General features: G+C 51.1%; 7 protein-coding genes across 7 annotated transcripts; 4 read left to right on the top strand and 3 right to left on the bottom strand.

The window, feature by feature from the left end:
* Positions 1-1,895: 1,895 nt before the first annotated feature.
* Positions 1,896-4,609, top strand: ARB_05327 (PHD finger domain protein, putative; the record flags this gene model as incomplete). The annotated part of the gene is made up of 3 exons (XM_003016987.1): positions 1,896-1,902; positions 2,046-2,671; positions 2,741-4,609. 3 exons carry the CDS (start codon positions 1,896-1,898, stop codon positions 4,607-4,609), a joined length of 2,502 nt encoding a protein of 833 aa, XP_003017033.1.
* A 781-nt stretch (positions 4,610-5,390) lies between these two features.
* Positions 5,391-6,412, bottom strand: ARB_05326 (uncharacterized protein; the record flags this gene model as incomplete). The annotated part of the gene is made up of 3 exons (XM_003016986.1): positions 5,391-5,897; positions 5,967-6,232; positions 6,370-6,412. The coding sequence occupies 3 exons, from the start codon at positions 6,410-6,412 to the stop codon at positions 5,391-5,393; spliced, it is 816 nt and encodes a 271-aa protein (XP_003017032.1).
* A 409-nt stretch (positions 6,413-6,821) lies between these two features.
* ARB_05325 (uncharacterized protein) lies at positions 6,822-8,663 on the top strand (the record flags this gene model as incomplete). Its single annotated transcript, XM_003016985.1, has 2 exons — positions 6,822-7,180; positions 7,244-8,663. 2 exons carry the CDS (start codon positions 6,822-6,824, stop codon positions 8,661-8,663), a joined length of 1,779 nt encoding a protein of 592 aa, XP_003017031.1.
* A 1,674-nt stretch (positions 8,664-10,337) lies between these two features.
* ARB_05324 (uncharacterized protein) lies at positions 10,338-11,858 on the bottom strand (the record flags this gene model as incomplete). Its single annotated transcript, XM_003016984.1, has 4 exons — positions 10,338-11,087; positions 11,144-11,298; positions 11,456-11,533; positions 11,591-11,858. The coding sequence occupies 4 exons, from the start codon at positions 11,856-11,858 to the stop codon at positions 10,338-10,340; spliced, it is 1,251 nt and encodes a 416-aa protein (XP_003017030.1).
* An 86-nt stretch (positions 11,859-11,944) lies between these two features.
* Positions 11,945-12,553, top strand: ARB_05323 (uncharacterized protein; the record flags this gene model as incomplete). The annotated part of the gene is made up of 2 exons (XM_003016983.1): positions 11,945-12,194; positions 12,360-12,553. The coding sequence occupies 2 exons, from the start codon at positions 11,945-11,947 to the stop codon at positions 12,551-12,553; spliced, it is 444 nt and encodes a 147-aa protein (XP_003017029.1).
* A 1,664-nt stretch (positions 12,554-14,217) lies between these two features.
* On the bottom strand, positions 14,218-16,138 carry ARB_05322 (uncharacterized protein; the record flags this gene model as incomplete). The annotated part of the gene is made up of 2 exons (XM_003016982.1): positions 14,218-15,825; positions 15,926-16,138. 2 exons carry the CDS (start codon positions 16,136-16,138, stop codon positions 14,218-14,220), a joined length of 1,821 nt encoding a protein of 606 aa, XP_003017028.1.
* A 947-nt stretch (positions 16,139-17,085) lies between these two features.
* ARB_05321 (morphogenesis protein (Msb1), putative) lies at positions 17,086-20,701 on the top strand (the record flags this gene model as incomplete). Its single annotated transcript, XM_003016981.1, has 4 exons — positions 17,086-17,313; positions 17,481-17,522; positions 17,661-18,022; positions 18,103-20,701. The coding sequence occupies 4 exons, from the start codon at positions 17,086-17,088 to the stop codon at positions 20,699-20,701; spliced, it is 3,231 nt and encodes a 1,076-aa protein (XP_003017027.1).
* Between the last annotated feature and the right edge of the window lie 1,018 nt (positions 20,702-21,719).

Raw genomic sequence — 21,719 nt, 5'->3', positions numbered from 1 at the left:
TATATGAAACAAGCCCTGGGTTAGGTTTCGCTACCATGCTAACTGGGAGACGAGTGTATACATAGATACTCCCATGTTTCCCCTGGTGCTGTAATATACAAGGTCTTAACTCGCACGAAGACGCCCCTTGAAATACCATTTGTTTGTTTGATCTAGGCGACATGGTCACGCATGCTCGATCGATGTCCCAGTCTTTTAATAGTTATTACCGCATTATTGTGCCTTCATAGCTTTTGGAATTGCCGGCCATCAGACTAAACGATCCTAGGTAGAGGATGGATGCGGCGCTGGCATCTACCCCAATAACTCCTTTCACCTCCTATTTCTCCACCAAAATATTTAATGCAAGCCATCCCGGTGACACTGCTGCTAAACCAGGAAGCTAGAGGGAAATCTCATCACCCCGGCAAAAAGATCTGGAAAGCAAGAGAGCTGCCATTCTAGTCAATTACTTCCAGGATGGCACAGAAATTTCATCCAGAAGTATGCTTCTAGAACTCCGGGACAGAGAACAACGCGTTGCTGGTGCTGCTTCCTGGTTGGGTTGCAGACAACTGGCTTTTGACTTCTAAGAAAACAGCATTGAAAGCAGCTGCTGCAGCCCAAGGGAGGCTGAGTATACCGTGAGTATAGAATTCAGAGCCTCAGATAGCTCTGTCGCCAGCTTCCGTGGTATGGTCGATTGGCTCGCAATTCCGGAAACGCATGCAACATTTAGCCATCAAGGGCAGTCGTTCTAGGCTCAGGATACCTAATGACACTGGCAACTTAAGAAATGTTGTAAAAGACTTGATAGAATTCAGCTTGAAGTTCCTTAAGCTTTCTCCAGTGAAAGCATTAACCAGGGCCCTGATCTGCAGTGACTTGCTATATGTCTAGAGAAACGAGCAGTTGAGCTGGTAAGATATGTTCAAGAAACATACTGAGCTATTATCTAGCCCTATTGGAATTGTATCAAGGGGTATTTCCCTGGTGATTTTCACCAGTTGTTATTTTGTTTTATTTGTCTTGTGTTTGTGAGTTGCAATTATTTATGATTTATGGCTTTTCTTGCAAAAAGATAATGTTCTAGATAGTTTAAAGCTTCATATAGAATCAGATAAAGGCATGATATAAAGATATCAGTATTCAGCTAAGCTAAATAAAAGTAAGCAAGTTCTCCTTTTCCTCCACGTTGTTGTTGCTGTTGATTTAAAGTTGTTCTTTTGACGTTGATTTTGGAGTAAGCTATCACGTGAGAGTCTAACCTCTTCTAGTAACTATTTGTCAGCCAACTTTTTTTCTTTCTTCTTATGACAACAACTTCAGCAACATCGCAGCAAAATAACAAGTTTCTCTCTTTTCTTTCTCCTTACGCGCTTTTTGTTTCATGAATATTAGGGGTCCCTATGATAATTTATCATAACCCTGTCCTCTGCTTGATAAAAGATACCACATCGCAACGTGTCCTGAGCGCGCTTTTTGCTTCATCCCATTCGCGCAGACAGCCCCAATACAAGCAGCGATAAGCAAGAGTGCATTTTCCTGTTTCCAGGGCAGCGATACCGTCACTGCATAGACTTGAGTTGATAAAGAGAAGAGATATAATTACGATTCCTTCTCTTACGGTACGGCTATTGAGTCTGGGAGTGGAGGCTTTCCCCGCACAAGAAAAGTATCACTCTGGTATACACGATATTACGTTCAAGGAGGGAGTTCAGATATCAGTTATCCGTCACGTCTGCTGTCATCAGAGACAAGCCCTGTGTATTACTCTTAAGCACCTTCGATGCCTGTAGTCAAAACGGTTTCGTTGGGTTGCAAGCAGAATCAACAGCCCTCGACGCTCCTGAGCTTCAAAGGATTGTAGTCTATCGGTTATCAACAGCGTTTCTGTCTCCTTAACTTATAAGATCATGGCTGGTAAGCACTTGTATCCCACACTGTACATTCTTGGTTTGCCAGAGAGCATCCAGAACAGCGATGCCTTCGTGAAATCCCGGCCATCAGCGTCGTGGATGGAACAGGCCACGTTTTTATGAACGGAAGCTAACATACGGTGACAGACGAACCACGCCGCTCCGGCCGAGCAACCAAAGGCCAGCACAAGAACCTCGATATCGACCCCCCGCAAAACAAACGAAAAAGCAAGGGCCAAGGGAAGGGTCAAAAACAAAGCTCGAACGAACCCACGCCGCCAGTGTTAAACGAAGAAGACGAAATAATCCGATGTATATGTGGCGAATACGAGGAGGAGGAAGACGTCGAACGCGATATGATATGCTGTGATAAATGTGCTGCCTGGCAACACAACGACTGTATGGGACTTGTCTTCCCAAAGGGAGAAGAGCCAGCTGAATATTTTTGCGAGCGGTGCAAACCAGAGAATCATAGGGAGTTGTTGGACAAGATAAGTAGGGGTGAGAAACCATGGGAAGAAGCGGCAGCAAAAAGAGCACAAGAGGCGGAAGAGAGGAAATCTCGCAAAAAGAAGGGTGGGAAACGAGGAAAGAAGGCTAGGCAAAGTGACGTCAAACCAGAGCATAGCGATACTCCAATTATGGCCAAGGGTGACAAACAGTCGCCCCCAATGCAGCACAATATTGAAGTAGCTGTGCCTCTTCATCATGAGGACGTCGGTGCCCATAAACGCAAACATGAGGAACGAGAGGAGAGTATTACGCAGGAATCCGTAAGTTCACCTATATCTGTCCCCCTTTTTCCCTTATATACAAGCTTACCATAACAAAACCCTAAGCAGGGTTCGAGACAGAAACTTCAAAAGCTGTCTACAAACCTCCCAGCATCATCCTCACCTGTTCAGAGTGGAATGCAAAGTGCAAGGCAAAGTGCCACAAGCCCAATGACTCCTAGCCAGGGCCCCAATTTGAAATCTCGGTCTGGGTCTACAGCTGGGACCGATCACCTGATTGTAGCCAGGAGAAGCGCCGCAACCGCTTTGTCCAAGCTGGTCACCGAGATTGCCGGTACTGCAGTGGCTGCTGGGACCTTCACTATCCCATCTGACAGCACAAAAGAGGCTGTCGGTGAAAGGCTCGGAACAGAAATAGAAGATTGTATGTACAGGAATCTTTGTGGGTCAGCCGGGGAGCCTAATGATGCCTATAAAAACCAACTGCGGACCATCCTGTTCAATGTAAGGAAAAATCCTTCGTTACGTGATAGTCTGCTTGTAGGCCGTACAACACCAGATGCTATATCGACAATGAGCACACAGAACATGGCCAGCCAAGAACTGCGTGAAAAAGATGAAGAGATCAAGCGGGAGGCTGAGAGACAGCATACTATCATCCAGGAGCAGGGGCCTCGTATCAGACGGACCCATAAAGGAGAAGAGCTGGTAGAGTCCGATCCACAGACCATTGGCACCGAATCCGTCTTCTCTACCGCACCAGCTCGTCGGGACACTGCCACCGAAAGTGAGCTACCATCCGCCAAGAGCCCGCGACATGCCAGCCCAACTGCTGCCCATGGTCAACCACATGCAGATCGGACTGCGCGCGAAACTTCTGATACCAATCGTCGAAACTCTTCCAATTTCAATATTGAGAATGTTTGGTCCAGCGTCCATTCTCCTGGCGCCTCTCACTCGGAACAGCAATTCGGCCCGGGATCCTCATTCAATGAGCCTCCACACCCCATGAACAAAGTCCAGGAGGACGCAGAGATTGACAACTTATTAAGGGACGAAGCTGATTCCCCTCCTTACTCTCCCAAGGACATTCAGGACGATGGAGACATTTGGCACGGTTCTGTGTCTATGAGCTCTGTAGCAGAATTTCGTACTGCCGGGAGGCATGTCGGTGGCGCGGACCTCAGTGCAAAGATTCCCTGGTCACAACTTGTCCCTCCAAGAATTACAGTGGATGGTCGCATCGATGTCCAATTGGCAAGTAATTACCTTTGCGGATTAAGATATAGCCATACTACGGATATTTCAGTGGTGGCCCTTGAGCAGCCCCATGCAGCCGACGATGCCGTACAGTTCAATAGATTGTTCAATTATTTCATGGACCGCAAAAGGTACGGAGTGGTCGGAAAACATCCTCTTCCTGCGGTCAAGGATGCCTACCTAGTGCCCGTGGAGGCTGGTCACAGCAAGAAACCCGACTTTATTGAACTACTCGAGAACAACCAAGTCCAAGACCCGACACCAACTCGCCTTCTCCTCTTTGTTCTTGTTGTCAAAACCAACTTCAACCAGTCTACACCCTCCCATACAACCCCCCAGGCCCCTTCCAGAAGTGCTGCCAGTCCTTTGCAAGTGGATAATGAGTACAACCCAGTCGATCCCGCAGGGCTAGGCCACGCTCAGGGGAACACCCTTGCCCAAGGTCCTAATCCCCAACAAGGACAATTCAACAACGGTTCCACCAACGCCCCGTCGCCTAATCAAGCTCTCACTGGGCAGCAGGCAGCCATTCACGTGCTTGGACCATTAGCTGCGGCTCCCGCTATCCAGGAGCTGTTGCAGAGAGCGCCTAATGCGAGTGTCGAGCAGCTCAATGTAATAGCAGGCATTTTGAGACAGAATCCACAGGCCGCAAATAACCTCCAACTGCTAATGGGTGCGATTTTACAAACAACAAATGGCACACAGTCGAGTTAAAAGGCATTTGGTTGTGCTCATTGATACCCAGTTATGCTCTCTACGCAAGTTCTACCCGCAATCAGCGAGTTGGTGCTTTTCCTACCCACAAAGTTAACAGCTTGTCTCAATCCTTTAAGCCCGGACAACCAATATTATTACCGAGTAGTATTTGTGTTGAACATACTTGTGTTGAACATACCTCTCGATTATTTTTCTGTTTTGAGTGAACCGTTCTCCCCGAGATACGCTTATTTCAATACCTGTATTCGTGTACATATGTGTGTGTAATTTCTCTTTTACCCTTATTTGCTCTTCTCCACAAAAACGACAAAGGCGTGCCTCTAACATCTTTGGAAGATCCCGAGCACTGAAAATTATCCATGGAAGTGTGGCGTATGGGTGGTATTTTGTTTGTACTTTTCTTTGTCTCTATCCTATGCCATGGGCCATGTTTGAGTGGTGTTTGATTTATTGGAGAACTGTGGCATATCTTGTATGATTCTATTACCTTTGCAATTGCAATTCTGTCTGGTGACGCTAACATCAAGGTTTATTGAGAAAATTGTATTAACGTCGACTATTTAATGTTGTCACACTATATTTTCGTAGACAATGCCTCCATATGGACGAGTGCTCAACAAGAAGAGCTTCCGAAACAGAGGAGGATAGGGAACTAAAAGATAGAACGATTTACAGGTCGATGTACGTTAATCGGTACTAGTATCAGCTATCTTTTGGAACCTAAAAAACTAGCAACGCCGGCGCTTTGCAGATGAAATTAACAGAATTGGCAAGTTGATCACCATCTGTTGTAACCACCACCGCCTCCTTTTCTTCTATGGCCACCTCCACTACCTCTGTAGGAACGACCGCCATATCCACCGCCGCCATCTCGGCCCCAGCCAGCGTCATCAAAGCCAGCATCACCGCGACCAGATGGACCGTCATCATGCCTAGACGGAGGCTGCCCCTTCATCTCTTTCTGCAAAATACTGTAGGTCTCCCTCATTTTCGCATATCCCAAATGCATTTTCCCGAAGAAATGGTCGGCAAGGCGACGGTCATTATCTAGTCGGCTGAGATACGCTCCGCACACATCACAAACCTGCAATTTCTGATGCCCTGAAGGACCAGATGTATCTGCGAGGGCCTTAAGGTCTCGTTCGAGAGACTCCTTCTGGTGCTTAGCGGTTCGTACTTTGTAGAATTCGTCAATAGCAGTAGCAACTGCTCCAAGTTCACCGAGAACGGACGTTTCCTCGAGTCCAGCGTTGATGGTTTTGTTCAGATCTGATATTTGCGACAACTATTGATTTGGTTCATTTCACATTAGCAGACTGAATTGTGAGGACACTAACGGAGTGACAATAGTTACCAAATGGTTTGTTTGCCGTATTTCATCTGGCGTCTTCTCAAGACGGCGTTGTGCCGAATCTATCCTCCTGTTACATTCATCGATGTATTTCTGCATATCTCGCAAGTAGTCGTACTCGAACCCCCATTTAGCCTTTTCGTGTGACGATGCAGCATCATATTCAGCTTTCAAGCCTTCGCTGTGCAATTTTGGACAGGGTCCTAGGTCTTGCTTCGTGTTGGTGAAGAGGTCGTGGGGACATGTACCAGCGAGATAAGAGCGGCAGACTTTCGGGTCGGTGATCGCAACTTGCGCGTTTCGACCAGAACTAGGTCCCCCAACCAACTGATCAGCTTGAGAGACGCAACAAGTTAGTTTATGCAGCGCTTTTAGTTTGATGTGGTTAGATGCAGAAAACACTTACCTCCCATGAGCTGCTCCAAGAGCTTCCGCTGCTCTGCAGCCATTGTGAGTTGTGGAGGCGCAAACCAGAGACGGTGCCAATTGGTAGATAATAGTCAATGCAGCTTGCTCAAATAAACTGTCTCTATACAGATCACTCCGTGAGACTTCGATCTTATATCTTCCTCCTTGTCTCCATAAGACAAGACGTTGTTCAACTTTTGCGCAAAAGCAAGAAAAGAGACTCTCATTAGCCGCTAGTATTACATAATCAATAATTAACCTAGTTATTAGGCGCGCGTTTATTTATACTGGCATCAAAAAGCAAAGAAACACCCGCAAAAAGGAGACCAAGACGAAGACGAGACGAGGCAGACGCAGACGATACAAAGAAGACGGGATCAAGCTGGAGGTCAGGGATGGTGCGAACTGGCTGGGAGTGACAACCCTTTTTCATTTCGCTCCCTCGATATGATGTCCTCCCTGCATTCGCTGCTCTGGACACTGGTAGTCTCAGCCCTGCTCGCCGCCGCCAATACCATCGACTATCATGAGCAGCTGGTGCTTCACCCACTACCGCCATCAAACCTGCTGGCGTCCTTCAACTTCCGCAGCAATGAGTCCAGTGCTGCGTTCGAACAGCAGAACTACCGCTATTTCCCCCGTTCTCTAGGCCAGATCCTACAGCATACACATACGAAAGAATTGCATCTGCGATTTACCACCGGACGATGGGATGCGGAGAACTGGGGAGAAAGACCCTGGCATGGCTTTAAGGAGGGAGGCACTGGAGTAGAGCTCTGGGCGTGGATTGAGGCGCAGGACGCTGATGCGTATGATAATGTTGAAGCAGTCAATATTTGAAATAGATGGCTAATACAGCATATTTATTCTAGAGCATTCAAAAAGTGGATTTCGCTCACGCAGTCGCTATCTGGACTATTCTGTGCATCTATGAATTTCATTGACTCGACACGGACCACGACCCCTTCTCTTACTTTTACCCCCACTGGAACTATACCGCATGACGGACTACATCTTCTCCATGGCACGCTGCCGGGTGAGGTTGTGTGCACCGAGAACTTGACGCCCTTTCTGAAGCTTCTGCCATGTAAAGGTAAAAGTGGCATATCCGGACTCTTTGACGGCCACAAGCTCTTTGATGCGTCGTGGCAGACTATGTCCGTTGATGTTAGGCCGGCTTGTGCGGAGGACAATTCTGAAATATGCCATGTCGAGATTGAGCAAACCGTGGACATGGTCTTGGATCTGGATAGATCAAAGCGGCCCAGAGACAACCCTATTCCTCGTCCTGTTCCTGCTGCGGACTTGATTTGTGACGAATCCAAACCCTATCACTCCGGAGACTTTTGTTACCCTATTGGGGCATCCCGGTCGCAGACATGGAGCATTGAAGACGTCTTCGGGCGAACGATACCCTCCAGCTGCCCTCTCGGTCGGGATGACGCGCAAACTGTCTGTATCAAGGTCCCCGATAGCATGGAGGTACTACCGGGCTCTGACGCAGTAGAAACGCGTGCGTCAGACGGCAATTCGCGCTGTTATTCTCTGCATCCCAACCAGCCTTTCAATCTGGTCGTCCCCGCGCAACACTCCAGTAGCAGCTCCTTGGAGGCCCAAGTTGTGCACTTGGAAAGGACCATAATCGGCCACGGCCAAGAACGAGGAGGACTCAGGTCTATTTTGACCAACCCTTCGCAAACCGACACAGCTAACTTCGTCTACTTTGAAACTCTCCCCTGGTTCATGCGCCCATTTTTGCACACGATGAAGACAAAGATCAGTTATGGTTCAGAACCTGCAGTCGAAGTACCGCTCTCTGACATTATCAAGGACATCTTTTACCGGCCTGCTATTGACCGTCGTCGTGGCACGCAGTTGGAGCTCGTCTTGTCTGTCCCTCCAGCCTCGACAGTCACCCTGGTGTATGAGTTCGAGAAGGCCATCCTTCGGTACACGGAATACCCACCAGATGCCAACCGAGGCTTCAATGTTGCTCCCGCCATCGTCCGTGTTCTAAACAGAAACGAGTCGATAATGGCGCCTCCCGTCTATCTACGCACCACCAATCTTCTTCTACCGCTTCCAACGCCCGACTTCAGCATGCCATACAATGTCATCATCCTGACAAGTACAGTTATCGCCCTCGCATTTGGGAATATATTCAATGTGATAATCCGTCGGTTTGTTACCCTCGAGGAGGCACCTCGTAGGAATATCAAAGCACTTCTACTGGGGAGAGTGGCAGCTCTTAAAAGCAAGTTGGGAATAAAAGCCCAAGAGAAAGTAGCATAATGCAGTATTTTTCTAGCTCCTACTGGCTGGTCTTGATACTTGATATCCATGTAAATATCGTCATAGCTAAAGCTATGGATATATATAACTACCTAGTCGGCCAATTGTTGAATATTTTGAATACGTAGAGTATGAAGCAGCTAAGTTGACCCCTGGAAAATATCAACCTCCATCCTTGCAACCAACGCGGACCAGGCTGGTTGGCCGTTCGTACATTTAAATGGTCAGTTACGAAGTCCGTCGCCAGTTGATAGGCTAAGCTAGTTAACTAAATATCCGGGGGTCTCGACTTCGAACTCGAACTTAGCTTGAACCTCCCCAGAGCTCGCCAAAGAGTCCAGATATCCCAGAACTCCGCGACACAAGGCTCAAAACACCCCCATCGCACGCCAGTCTCCTCGATATATTCCCGCCGACTGCCAAAGGCATCATCCTCGCCGTTCACTCGCACAGCTACTACCAAATAAGCAGAAAAAAGCAAGATGGCTACGCGCCGCGGGGCCGCGAAGGAGACGCAGTCCGAGATATCAACACCAAAGCCGGCACCCTCGCAGCCAGCCGGTACTGAGCTAAGATCTCTCCCCGGGTATGATTATCCTTCCGGCTCTTTGTGAGATCTGTTTGTACTCGGAAGGTAGCTAACTGGTTAAATGGTTGCGATGCAGTGGCGTTCTATGGAAGTTCATACTCTACTCGGTGATGATCGTGTGCTGCCCTCTCGGGACATACTACGGGACCGTCGACAGGGTATTCGACGGTAAGCAAATTACAATTTGATTTAGGCTTGCTTGTTCTACTCATGGCCTTGCTAACTGATGGGTGTAGGCAACACTACGTATGCGGGCGCAGCAGCGGCGGGAGCAGCAAACGTGGTGTTGATCGTGTACATCATATTTGCCATTCGAGAGGACAACGAGATCGAGAGGAAGGCTGCAGGCGAGTTCAAGAAGGATAGATAAGATAATACTGTGTTTGTTTGGGTAATACTCTATAAGTCATGGTTATATAGCAATGCAGATGCTTGATGTTTGATAATAGAGAACCGGAGACTGCAGGGCTGGTATTCATTCTTGAAGTAAAATATTTACAGGAGCAGAGCGTACACCAGGCCTGATCAATTAAATTCAAAGGAAGGCGAAAAATGAGAAAAAAAAAGGGGGGAAAGGTCAAGGTATCAAATCAGCACGAAATCCAGTTGCGTCGCCGTCTTTCCGTTCCACCCCCATTGCATTCCATCCACCCATATCCATATCCATATCCATATCGTACCGTACCCGTACCATAAAACTACCAACAGAAAAAAAAAACCGACTGCCGTAGATCACAAGATATAAACAGAGAAATCAAACGAGGGTTCACGTTGAAGTTGAAGCTGAAGGGATTAATAGAGATATATCGTTTGCCAGAGCGGTAGAACAAAGGAAACAATCAAACGGTAGAGTTGGGGGTCGTGGTATCATCAAATATGGGTCCAGTGAGTAAGTGAATAGACAAACGGGAACAATTCAATGGCACATCCTTGGTAGTAATCCTGGGCCGTCCCATCGACCGAAGAGTAAACAGCAAAGTAAATCTTTCTTTTTCTCTAACCTTGATAGTTAAGAGGAAAGGAAAGAAAAAGTAAATGCGTAGGCTTTTCGCTTTGTTTTTTCTTTTTAATCGTACATGGCCGGATCAAGTCCTGCTAATCCGGCGCTTGAACCAGCTTTTGCGTTTACCTTCCTGCAGTGTTGCCCCTGTCACAGCCGGGGGAGGAACAGAAACGGGAACTTCCTTCCGGGGAACGGGAGGGGGAGCCTGGTACTGTTGTCTTATTTGCTGCTGAGGAGGCGAACTGTAGATATTCTCCTGGCCGGGATTCATGAGCTGCTGGGACTGCTGGGACTGTTCTAGCTGTGGATCAGTGCCGAAGCCAGCGAACCCATATGACTCCGCAGGCTGGTCATCATACTTCTGGCCTTGGGGATGTTGTTGTTGTTGGTGCTGCTGCGCCAACCTATCCATGGAACTGTTGACAGAGCTCGGATCTGTTGAGTTTACCCAGTGGTCCACGGATCTACCGCCGGAGCCCGAGGGAGAGTTGGAGTTCGGGTTGTCCTGCTGGCCCTGGTACTGCGGCTGGGGGTAGTAAGAGTTGGCATTGCTGGGGTAGTGTGTTGGGTAAGAGCTGTAGGCATAGTTAGGGTCTGAGTTAGTGCGAGGTGGAGGAGCCTGGCGGGGAGGTCCGGCTCGAGCAGGACGTTGGTTGCTGTAGTTGTACTGGCTCATGTCCACGGCCGAACCGTAGCCGTTGCCGTACGCATCGACGTAGCTTTCTGGCCTTGACTGGTAGCCACGGGAGACCGAGTAGCTGTCGTAGCCACCTCGTTGGTAGTACTGGCCATTCGACCGATCTGAAACATGGTTAGTATGGGTGTTGTAGATCTAGATATTGGCAGCCCAAACGACAAAGACGGGCAGATGCAGGAACGATGACGTACCACCTCCAAAGAAGCTTGTCGGCCTGCTGTGGCCATTGGTACTCTCATCTGGAGGGGGGGGCGGTGGATGTTAGCTGGAGCTGTAATAATAACTAGTCCGGGTCGTAGTGGCTGCTGTGGTGGACCAACCTGGCCGGGCGTATGACATGCGCCGACTGCCGTAAGTGCCGTCGATAGCAGCCTCGAACGATCTGATAGTGTCCAGCGGCCGCTCAAAGCGATACCTCGTGGGGTTCGACAGGTCCGGCTCCGCTACGTCTTGTTAGCCAGCGAAGTCTCAATTGATAATGGTGTGTATATATGGACACTCACTGATGGGGTTGCCGAAGCGGTCCTTGTGCTGGATGCCTCGCAGCTGTCCGAGACTCGACTCCTCCAGCGCAATTGCAGCTACAACCGTCAGCATTGGCTGCCAGGACACAGATACAGTAGTGTAGAGGGACTAACCAGGCTGTGCTTCGCTCATGGCGAGCGTGGGGTCGGCGTGGGTGCGCATCTTGTTGCTGCCCGGCCGGTCTGCGCTCTTGTCCGACAGGTCGGTATTGTTCCTCGCGTGGCCATACTGGCGCTGGCCGGGGCTTCTCGGCTGCTGCTGCGACGAGCTCGAGGTCTTCTGCGGGCTCAGCGGCTGCTGCTGGTTGGAGGCAGACTTCCTCGACTTGCTGCTGGCGAAGCTGAGGACTCGCCCGAGCTTGCCGGCTTTCTGGTCTGGCATGGCGATTAACTATACAGAGCAGATCAGGGACAGCACTGTCGAGCGCACAACGGATAACGAGGCGAGCACAGTTCTAGACGACGACGATGAAGCGACAGAGAGAAGATAGCGAGCAGAGGCTGAAGAAGAAGAAGAAGAAGAAGCAGAACAAGCAGAAGGCCGTGAAAAGGTGGCGCGTTGTACCAAGGACGCTGTGTAAGCAGGCAGACTTGACAGCCAGCGAGAGACGGCCAGCGAGACGGCCAGACAGCCAGACGGCAGCGGAGAAGAAGCAAAAAAAAGGATACGAAGATGTCTCGGAGTGGCTGGGCAGCTTGCTTGCTTGCTTGCTAGTCCGTTCGTTAACTTAGGTGACTTTAGCTATGCGTTGGCGGGCCAGGATGCGCTGCTTTGGATGTCTCTCTCTCGCTGGCCTGCCGGGATCGTCGCTGGGGCAAAACTCCACCAGCCACGCAGCGCTGACATCATCGCCGGCGCTGCCTCTACGCTTGACGGTTACAGTTGATACAGACAGACAGACAGACAGACAGTTGGTGGACGAAGTGGTATTTATTTATTTATTTTTGATTTATCGTAACGCCGGCAGAGACAGCGAGCTCTTCGGTCTACCGACACAGACAGACAGACGCGGACCAGGAGCACCACCGCAGGCAGCAGCGAGGCCAGACAGACCGTCCTCCCGCCATTATTTGTAGTCGTATACTTAAGAATGAAAGGGGAAAAAAAGAAGAGAAAGACAGCGTCCGTCAGCAGGCTCTCAATGCACGCGCGAGGCTCGTCTCTTCAGCTTCGAGTCGGGTCGGGTCGTCCGTCAGCCGGTCGAGTGGCTCGTCTCTGCAACTCGTCTCCTCGCACTCCTCTCGACATCCACCACCACCAACATCGCGCATCTAGATGGAAGATGGGTAAAGCATGACTCTGACGGATGCACCGAACGACTTGGGGGGTAGATTGTGTCGGAACTGGGCACGGACAACACCAGAGTTTCCTGTCAACCGTCAGTATCCAAAACACAGCCGTTCTTCTGTTCTTCATGTTGGAAGTCGTGTTTGAACATACCGTGTGGCCGGGTGACTTTGCCCCAGATGACTCTGATCTTTGACCCTCTGACCTCACGCTTGGCTCTGTAGACGAAAGCGACCTTCTTGCCGGAGTAGAAACTGGTATAATACGTTAGAGAACGTGTATCCTGGCCTGGGCATGTATCACACCAGGTTCATAGATGGAAGACATACGTAGCGGCCTTGGAGTCCTCAACGCCCTCGAGCTTGATGAGACTGTACACTGTTAGTTATCTTCATGTCCGGTACCGTCTGCAGCTGGTATCAAGGGCATACCTTGTGTTGGGGTTGGTGACGCGCTTTCCACGCTGGTAGCTCAGGTGTCGACCCCTAAACAGCACACACAATCAGCATTTCCATCCATTGTAGAACTGGTATCTTCTGCAGTCCAATCCGTCTCCATTCTCGCACTCCAGATTCATGCATTCGTCCACCGCCATCACATATTCAACCATATATCTCTTGGTCCAACATCACACCTTCAATCGCATGATATTCCACCTCTTCGGATCCAGCTCTTCCGCTTCTCCTCTCAATTCACATCACAGGGACAGGGTAGGCGCTTACTTGACATATACTACACAAGTCAGTCAGCATCATCTTCATCTCCATCATCTCGATCTCGATCTCCAACATCAACAACATCAGGATCAACGTCAGTCGCATCGGGAGTACTCACATCTGTGACCGTGATCGGAAGGCATCTTGACGACTGTGTCCGCGACCGAAGAAGGCGTATGAGTTCCAAGTCGAAGTCCAAGTCGTTTCCCCTGAGGTGTTCGTCGTCGCTGTCTTTCTTCGTCTTCGTCTTCGTCTTCGTCGCTTCGACTTTTTTCCTTTTCTTGAAGTTTTTGTGAAAGTTTGTGTCTTGGGCTGCGCTAAGCCTAAAGCGGATGTTAGCGAGCCCTAGTCATGTGATTCAGCTTTTGAGTTTAGAGTCTTGGCTATTTTTAGCTAATCGAAGGTAGATTTTGATATTTAGACAAATATTTAGACGATGATATAGACAGTATTTAGACGATGATGTTTAGATGATGAGAGAAGAGAGATAGAAATTCTGATGATTGACCGCCGACCTAGACTACCACTAACCGCGTACCATGCCATGCGCCGGTAGACAGAGATATAGAGAGATAGAGACAGGGAAAGACAGGGAAGAAGGAAATTACTACTGTAAGAAAGATGGGCTGGCGGACAGAAAGATAGATAAGAGAGACATATATAAATACGAACAAGAATAGAAGACTAGAGATGAAAAGGAATGGAAAGGGAAGGGAAGAAGTGGGAAGTAAAGGGGGCTACTCGACTTTGAGCCTCTTGTCAACGGCCGTCTCGCTGCTAGACTCAGGCTCCTTTCTCTTCCGGTCCGACTCGTCGTCTCGCACGTTGCCATGGGCACCAGCGTTACCATGCACATTGGCATTGGAGCCGCCGCTGCTGCTGGCGAACGGCTGAGAAGGGTTCTGCAGGACAGGCGTTGAGAAAGTCAGCGGGCTAGGAAGCATGTTGCTATCGGGGCCGGAGCGGCCAAAGCCCCATTCAGGATAGAAGCTGGACGGAGACGGCAGTAGGGTATCGGACACAAAGCGACTGGGTAAGGCAGAGATGGGGGTATCAATGTTGTTGCCGTTGTTGTTGTTGTTGGTGCTGCCCCCGTTGTTGGATGGCTGGCTGTTTGATGCTGGTGGAGGGGGGCGGGCAAAGGGGTTAGGCGGGCCATGGGCACCGGCACTGAGTAAGGCAGATGCCGAAGGGGATGGCGGCGGTAGGACGACGGCTGAGTGGCTTGCTTCTGCGGGCTTGCTTGTTGTAGGCGGTCCGCCAGGTCCGGTGGAGGTTGATGCGGCGCCGGCAGCACCACCACCACCAACAGCGGGAGCAGGGTTAGTTCCCGTCGCAGGCGAGGATCCGGCAGTGATGCTGCCTGCGTCCGACGTCTCGCTGGGGATCTGGACCTTGAGAATGGGCCGTTTGATATTTGACTGGATGCTGTTTGTCCTCGAGGGCGGCGGGATGGAAGAGACTGATGTTCTATGGGGTATCTGCTGGGGTGGTTGTGCTTGGACTTGTGGTGGTGGTGGCTGTTGTTGTTGCTGTTGCTGCTTGGGAGGCTGTCTGGGTTCCTTCTTGGGCGACTCTGCTGACGGGCCGAAGCCAAAGTGCTGTGCCAGGACCGAACCACGATCGTCTATGGGGGTGAAGATGGATCGTGACTTGGTGGGCATGGGCTTGGGCTGCGGCGGCGGACTCCGGTCCACTTTGATCTGCTGTTGAGGTTGTTGCGGGTGTTGTGGCGGGTGATGCTGTTCCTGGAAAGCCGGGGCAGGGGGCATGGATTGCCGCCTGTTATCCGGGATGTACTGCTGGGCCATTGCCGGGTGCTGGTGGTGCGGCTGCTGGTGGTGGTGCTGAGGCGGTGGCAGTGGCTGGTGCGAATAGTACTGCGGGTGCTGCCGTGGTATCTGCTGCTGCTGCTGCTGCTGCTGCTGCTGTTGCTGTTGCGGCGGCGCCTGCGGGTAGTTCTGCATGTAGAATCCGTTTTGCGCACCGGCTGTCGGCGCTGGAGGGGGAGTGCCGTGTTGATGTTGCTGCTGAGGGTGGTGTTGCGGGTGCATGGCCATCCGCTGGACATGGTTGCGCGACGATGGCCGCGAGGGCGCCTGTCCGGGGGGCGCATGAGGCCCGTCTATCGGAGGGGAGACGGACGGAGGCTGCTTGATGTGCTGCGGATGCGGGTGCGGCTGTTGATGCTGGTGTTGCTGCTGCTGCGGTGGCGGCGGCGGGTGGTAGACAGGGCCCATCTGCTGCTGGTCGTCTGGCGCGGGCGACTCCTCGTCTTCATCGTCGTCGAGCGCGCCCTTACCGAGAAAGTCGGCCGGCCCCTTGTGCTCGTGCGGTTGTCCATACTAGACGTTCGTTAGCATCACATACAACAAAAATAATAAAAAAATAAATAAAAAATAAAAATAATAAATAATAAAAAAAAAAAAAAAGGGAGGGACGCACGTATTGGTATCTGCCGAGGGTTTCCTGGATGTCGGCGGAGGAGAACTCGTACAGCTTCTTGTTGTGGCCGAAGATGATCACAGTAACGTCGACCGAGCAGAGGACGGAGAGCTCATGGGCCTTCTTGAAGAGGCCGCCCTTGCGCTTGAGAAAGGTGACGGAGCGGTTGCGATCGTCCTTGATGGCCTTGATCTCGATCTTGCGGCGGCCCATGGCCAACAGTTCATGCCCTCCCGTCCGCGTCTGCCTGCTGTCGCCGTCGTCTCTGTCGCTTCAGTCGCGGTGCCTGGCCGGTCCCCGCGCCCGCGTGCGTGTCTCGGCTGTCGAGCCCGCCCGTTCGCCGTCGAAGGAGCCGTCGCCTGCTGGGAGCGTTCGCTGGCTATAGATCGAGGGTTCGAGATGTTGGCGTCGCCGTGCTTGGTTGTTTGTGTTATTCTAAACATAGAAAAGTGAGAAATTTCTATAAAAAGACGAAGAAGAAAAAAAGTTGCTAAAGATAGAAAAAGGCCGTGGCAGCAAGACGCTGACTCAGCAGGACGTCGACTTAAGGCCGCTGACTCAGCGACGGGCCGCGCGCGCCGTGGCAGTAAGAATTAAGGTCAGGGGTGCGGCTCGTACTTCCACGCCGGCTCCCCTTAATTCGACGTCGACGCTCGCAAAGGCGTGCAAAAGCGAGCGTAAACAGAGTAAACAGACGGCGATTCCATCATCAGGGAGTATATTATCAAGTCAAAGACGCAGGAAAAGGTGGTGAGGCGGCTGGCGTGGGCGAGCAGCCAGCGAAACGGCCTGGATGTGACTGGTCCCGCTCCTTGCTTTTTCCTCGACGGGTTCCTCCTAAGGACTGGCTGTCTTTTTTTTCTCCTTCGTTACCCCTGAGTCCTGCAGCACGTCCAGTGGGCCATCACCACCAGCGGATTTTCTTCCTCTTCCTGTCCGTCTCTTCTCTTCTCTTCTCCCTCTCTCCCTCTCCTTCTCTCTCTCTCTTTTCCTCCCTCACCTCTTCTGCCTGTATTTTCTCCGAGTGGTCGCTCGCTTCCCCTTCTTACGCTCGTTTGTTTCGCCGTCGTGCTTTTTGTTTACCCGCCAATTTCTCTCGTTCCGAACAGGGTCCCCCCCTCCTCCCCCCTAGGAGTTTTACTACCGCTACGGCATGCAGGATGCCTTTCTTTTCGCGCGTCTTCCGCTCCAAGGACCCTTCGAAGAAGTCTGGCAGGCTCAACGGGCTCCCGCTTGAGCCAGAGAAGCCCAAATGGACCGACGCATGGCTCAGGACAGAGGTCGAGCCGGAGGAGGTCGTCGACCTGCTGCTCGGATGCACCTCTGAGCTCAAAGATAGGGGTATCTATCTCTCCTCTCCCCGTTCTCTTTATCTAGATAATGCGTTTGTATGAACCAGCTTGTACTGACCACACAATGTCCATTGGCAGCCCTCGATATTCCCTTTCTACTCCTCCCGTTCAGACCGACGTCCGACCCGTCTGCTGCAAAGTCGTTTATCCGCAATTTCTTTAGCCCCCCGCCAGAGCGGACGGACAGGCCAGGACCGCTGCAGGGGAGCCAGCTCGCCCAGGAACTGCGTCTCTCGGAGCCAATGGTACGTGTTCTTTTTTTTTTCTTTCGTTTTATTCAAAGTGATGGTAGACGATCTTATAATAAGACAATTGGGAACGATTCGCTGATGGGATGACGCGCGTTAGGTGCTCTGTAGTGTGATGAAGTGGTGCTGGGCTAGATTGCCCGGTGGAGTAGTTACTTGGGAGGCCTACGAGCTCTTCAAAGTCGGCGAGAATGGTGTGCTGCTCTTCATATCCATGACATACATGCTCGTGAACGGAAAGGAAATGCTAATGATGGATTATCTCAAGATGCCCAATTTGCCAGAGACGCTTTCTCGACCTTCATTCCGCTCAGCGTTGACTCGGATGCCCGCACAAAGATCATCTTTGCCTTCTTCGATCTCATGGCCGCCATTGCAGCCCACGGAAAATCCAACGGCCTCGGAGGCAGAAAGCTGTCCAGATACGCTGGATGGTGGGCCTTTGAACATGCAGACACCGGCAAGGGCTTCGAGGCCAGCTACAAGACATGGAATAGGTAGATACCCCTCGCCCCCCTTTTCGATACTATAAGCTATATGTATCCTACTCAAAAGGACAAAATGACTGACTTTGTAGTGCCGCCGATGCTACGAGTCATCTATTCTTTGCATACCTGAGATCCCAGTCGCCGGATTCCCTACGAGGTACCAACGGAATTTCGACCCTCCCCCTATCGCTGCAGAACCTGGTCCGCGCCACAGAGTACCCTCCAGAGACGCCCTCTTTGCTCCAGACATCCACTACCAAGGTCGTCATGCTAGTCGATGTCGTCTCTCCCACTCCGTTTGCCCTCCTGCGCCGCGCAAAGAACTTTGAGTACCGCGCCAGTGACCATGCCCTGCAGCAGTTTTCCAGCTACGAGGATCCCCAGGACGCGCTGACAGAGGAGTGCAAGCGTGTCCTATGCTGCATTGCCACTACAAATCAGTCGGAAGTATCCACTGTCAAGGCATCGACCAGCCTACAGGATGCCTCATGGTCTCGCTTTGAGGATATCGGTTTCGGTGGTGCCATCGAAGACGATCTAGATGACAGTTCCAAGAAAGCTAGCAGTACGCCAATGGGACTCAGATCCGCCCCTGAGTCTCGCACCGCTGACTTTGGTCGACCTACCACCCCGTCTTGGGCAGACTTCCTCTCCTCGGGCTTCTCAGAGGAGAACGGAGTCAAGTCACCGACTACACTCCTGCTGCCTCCAGACAAGATCCTCCCTCCACTCCAGGCTGTGCGTGGGCAATCATCTCAATCGCACAAACGCGGATTTGATGATGGCTCCATGCTCGATCCCGGTGAGCTCGCCAGCATCTCCACCCTCGACCTCGACGACTCCTTCTGGTGGGTTTGGGTGAGCAGCTTGTCAGGCGAAGAATCAGCCGTCCGAAAGGCCGTCTTCGGTCGATGCGCCTTGCTCGAAACCGTCATCCCAGGCGGGAAATGGCTTATTCTTGAAGAACAGATCAAGGGAGCTGCCCCTGAACCAGAAGCCGGTGCCTACATCGCCGAGAAGAAGACTTTCTTTGGCTTCAAGACTCGAAAGGGCCGACTCGGCAGAAGCAAGACTAGCATAAAGAAGGGTGGCCTTATCGGAGAACAGTACAACAACAACAGCGGCACCGGTCCATCAAGCAAAGCTAGTATAGGACCAGACCAGCATGCGCGAATCCAGGCTGCTGCCGCCGCCCTCCAGCGAAAGCGAAGAGAACAGGAACTCGAAGAGGCAAACAAGGAGCGCGCAAAGACAGAAATGAACCAGACTTCCAAGACTAACTCGGTCCACACACTGCAGCCAGCAATGATATCAGAAATGTCCCAGGCTATGCGCTGGGCAAGCAACTACGACAAGAACAACATTCGCAACGCATATCTGGAAAACTCCCTTGCCGGAACTGGAAAGCCTGCCTCAAGTCTTGATATGGGATCCAGATCGAGGTCGTCTACGGATCAGAACAAGCCAGAGGTACCACCAAAGCATGAAAGCACTACTTCCAGCCGCGATATACCCTCTATCCGCGAACGTCTGCCTAGGTCTACCACTACTTCTCCTACCCCAGACACTCCGCCAAAGACCGAGTCTCCTATCCCCGGTCCGGCAAGCAATATCAACTTTGACAAGCCTACACCTCCAACACCCCCTGCTGCTGCCGCTGCCGCCGCCGCCGCTGCTGCTGCTGTTACTGCTCCGGCAGCTTCTTCCACTCCAGCAACGACCTCTCCCGCCCCAACTCCAGCCCGCGTTGAATCCCCAGCGCCAACGAAAGAGGAGCCCGCGGCAGATGACAAGAAAGTGAAGAAGAAAGCAGGCAATACCGGCCTGAAGGGCATGTTTGGCGGTTCCAAGGCCGACCACACCGAAAAGGAGTCCGCTGTAGCTGCTGCCCGTGCCGCTCTCGAGAGCCGAACCGCTCAGTCCCAATCCCAACAGCGTTCAGCTAACTCCTCTCCTGCATCTTCTTCAAGAATCCCGCATACCCGCCGTCTATCCGGCTTTGGCATGAAGAAACACCAAGAAGATGGCCAAAAGTCCAAGCCAGTCGCTGTTGTAGAGCGCAAGCCGGTCAAGGCTACTCCTGCCCCAGCTCCTGCCGCACAAGCTCCCGCACCAGCCAAGGAACCTCGCGTCTCGCCTCCTCCGCCAGAGGCCGAGCGTCCAATCGCAGGAGAAGAGTCCGCTCCCGTCTCACCCATTTCTCCCGATGACAAGAAATCAGATGCAGTCGCTTTCTCCTCGTTCTCCCACCAGAGCCCCATAGTCGACCAGCCCGCTTGTGTCCCCGTCGAGACTCCTTCTCCAGTTGAATCAGAGCCAAAGGCCGCTCCAGTTCCTGCTCCAGCCCCCGTCCAGACAGAGTCGAAAACATTCAACGTCCAGCCCGAAAAGGAGGTCCCCGCCCCTGCTACCCCTGAGCAGCAGCCACAAAAGCAGCCACAGACCGAGCCAGAGCCCGAGCCCGAAGTTCCTGCTCTAGACCGCTGGGCTCAGATCCGCAAGAATGCCGCCCAGCGCGCCGCTGTCCCTGATGCTGCCGTATCCGCTTCCCCGGCCGCTGTTCCTGCCCCTGCTGCCGCTCCCGCATCTCCTGCCTCTGCGCCAAAGCAAGCTAGCCAGCAAGAGAGTAAGTCACTTTTCCTTGACACCCCTGTTTACATATACTATGCTCCTACTAACAAATATTAGCAATTGAAATGCGCGCTGCACGCATCAAGGCCCGCGTCGCTGAGTTGACCAAGAACATGGAATCTTCCCGCGCCAACTGATCCATGAAGCCAACAATCTTACGCCATCAAATGTGATGATTGACTACCCAAAAAGAACACAAAAGAGCTTGCTCACGCCTGTCTATCTGTCTGCCTGATTCCTTGTCTCTCTTTCTTTTCCTACATCTGTTTTAATATTTTATTTATTTTATTAATCTCCTTTGTTCTCATACCCCAATTTTCTCCCTCTTCTTTCCTCAAACCAGTTTCGTCCTCTCTCTTGCCTTGCTCGGCTGCAGTTTGATATATCCACAGCGTTCTCCAGTTTTTTGACATTTCTCCCTTTTACCCTACTCTACTCTACCTACTTACCTATCTATATTCCGTATTCCATATATACCCATCCACCTACTTCTCCTCGCCTCCTTAACTCTTTGATATCAATCATTGAGTACTAGCCAGACCAGAATTTGTTTACCTACTTATTTTATACCCGGGCAAATCTCATATGTTATCTCCACCTTCTATATTCTCACAACTTCTTTCCACCTGTTCGATAGATAACCTATTCGCCTACGTTCGGATACTCGAATATCTCTTTATCTCTCTATATATCCTACCTTTTACCTTTAGTTACCCTTACCTTTACTCTATCCTACCTCTCTACCTTACTATCTATGTTGCCTTGTGTTGCGTTGCGTATTTGCTGCACTTTACTATAAAGTCTCATTTACCATTTCATTCTTAACAGCCTAGTCTAGTCTCTAATTACCTACTATCAATATACAAAACTAGGGCTTGAAATATTAGTGAGTAAAGAGTTTCATTGACCAATATACTTCCAAGGAAATCAACATGATACAGTAGCTATTACCTAACTATTCCTTCCGACCGAAAACCATCTGCTTCACTTTATCCACAAACCCCTCATTAGATTTCTTATCGCCCGATAGCTCCTCTGTTGCCCTTGGCTTCTCCGCTTCCTTAGACATTTCACT

This window comes from Trichophyton benhamiae (assembly GCF_000151125.1).
Source record: "Trichophyton benhamiae CBS 112371 chromosome Unknown contig01989.5, whole genome shotgun sequence".
NCBI classification, from domain to species: domain Eukaryota; kingdom Fungi; phylum Ascomycota; class Eurotiomycetes; order Onygenales; family Arthrodermataceae; genus Trichophyton; species Trichophyton benhamiae.
The sequence above is the reverse complement of the archived record's forward strand: the minus strand, read 5'-3'. Positions and strand labels throughout refer to the sequence as shown.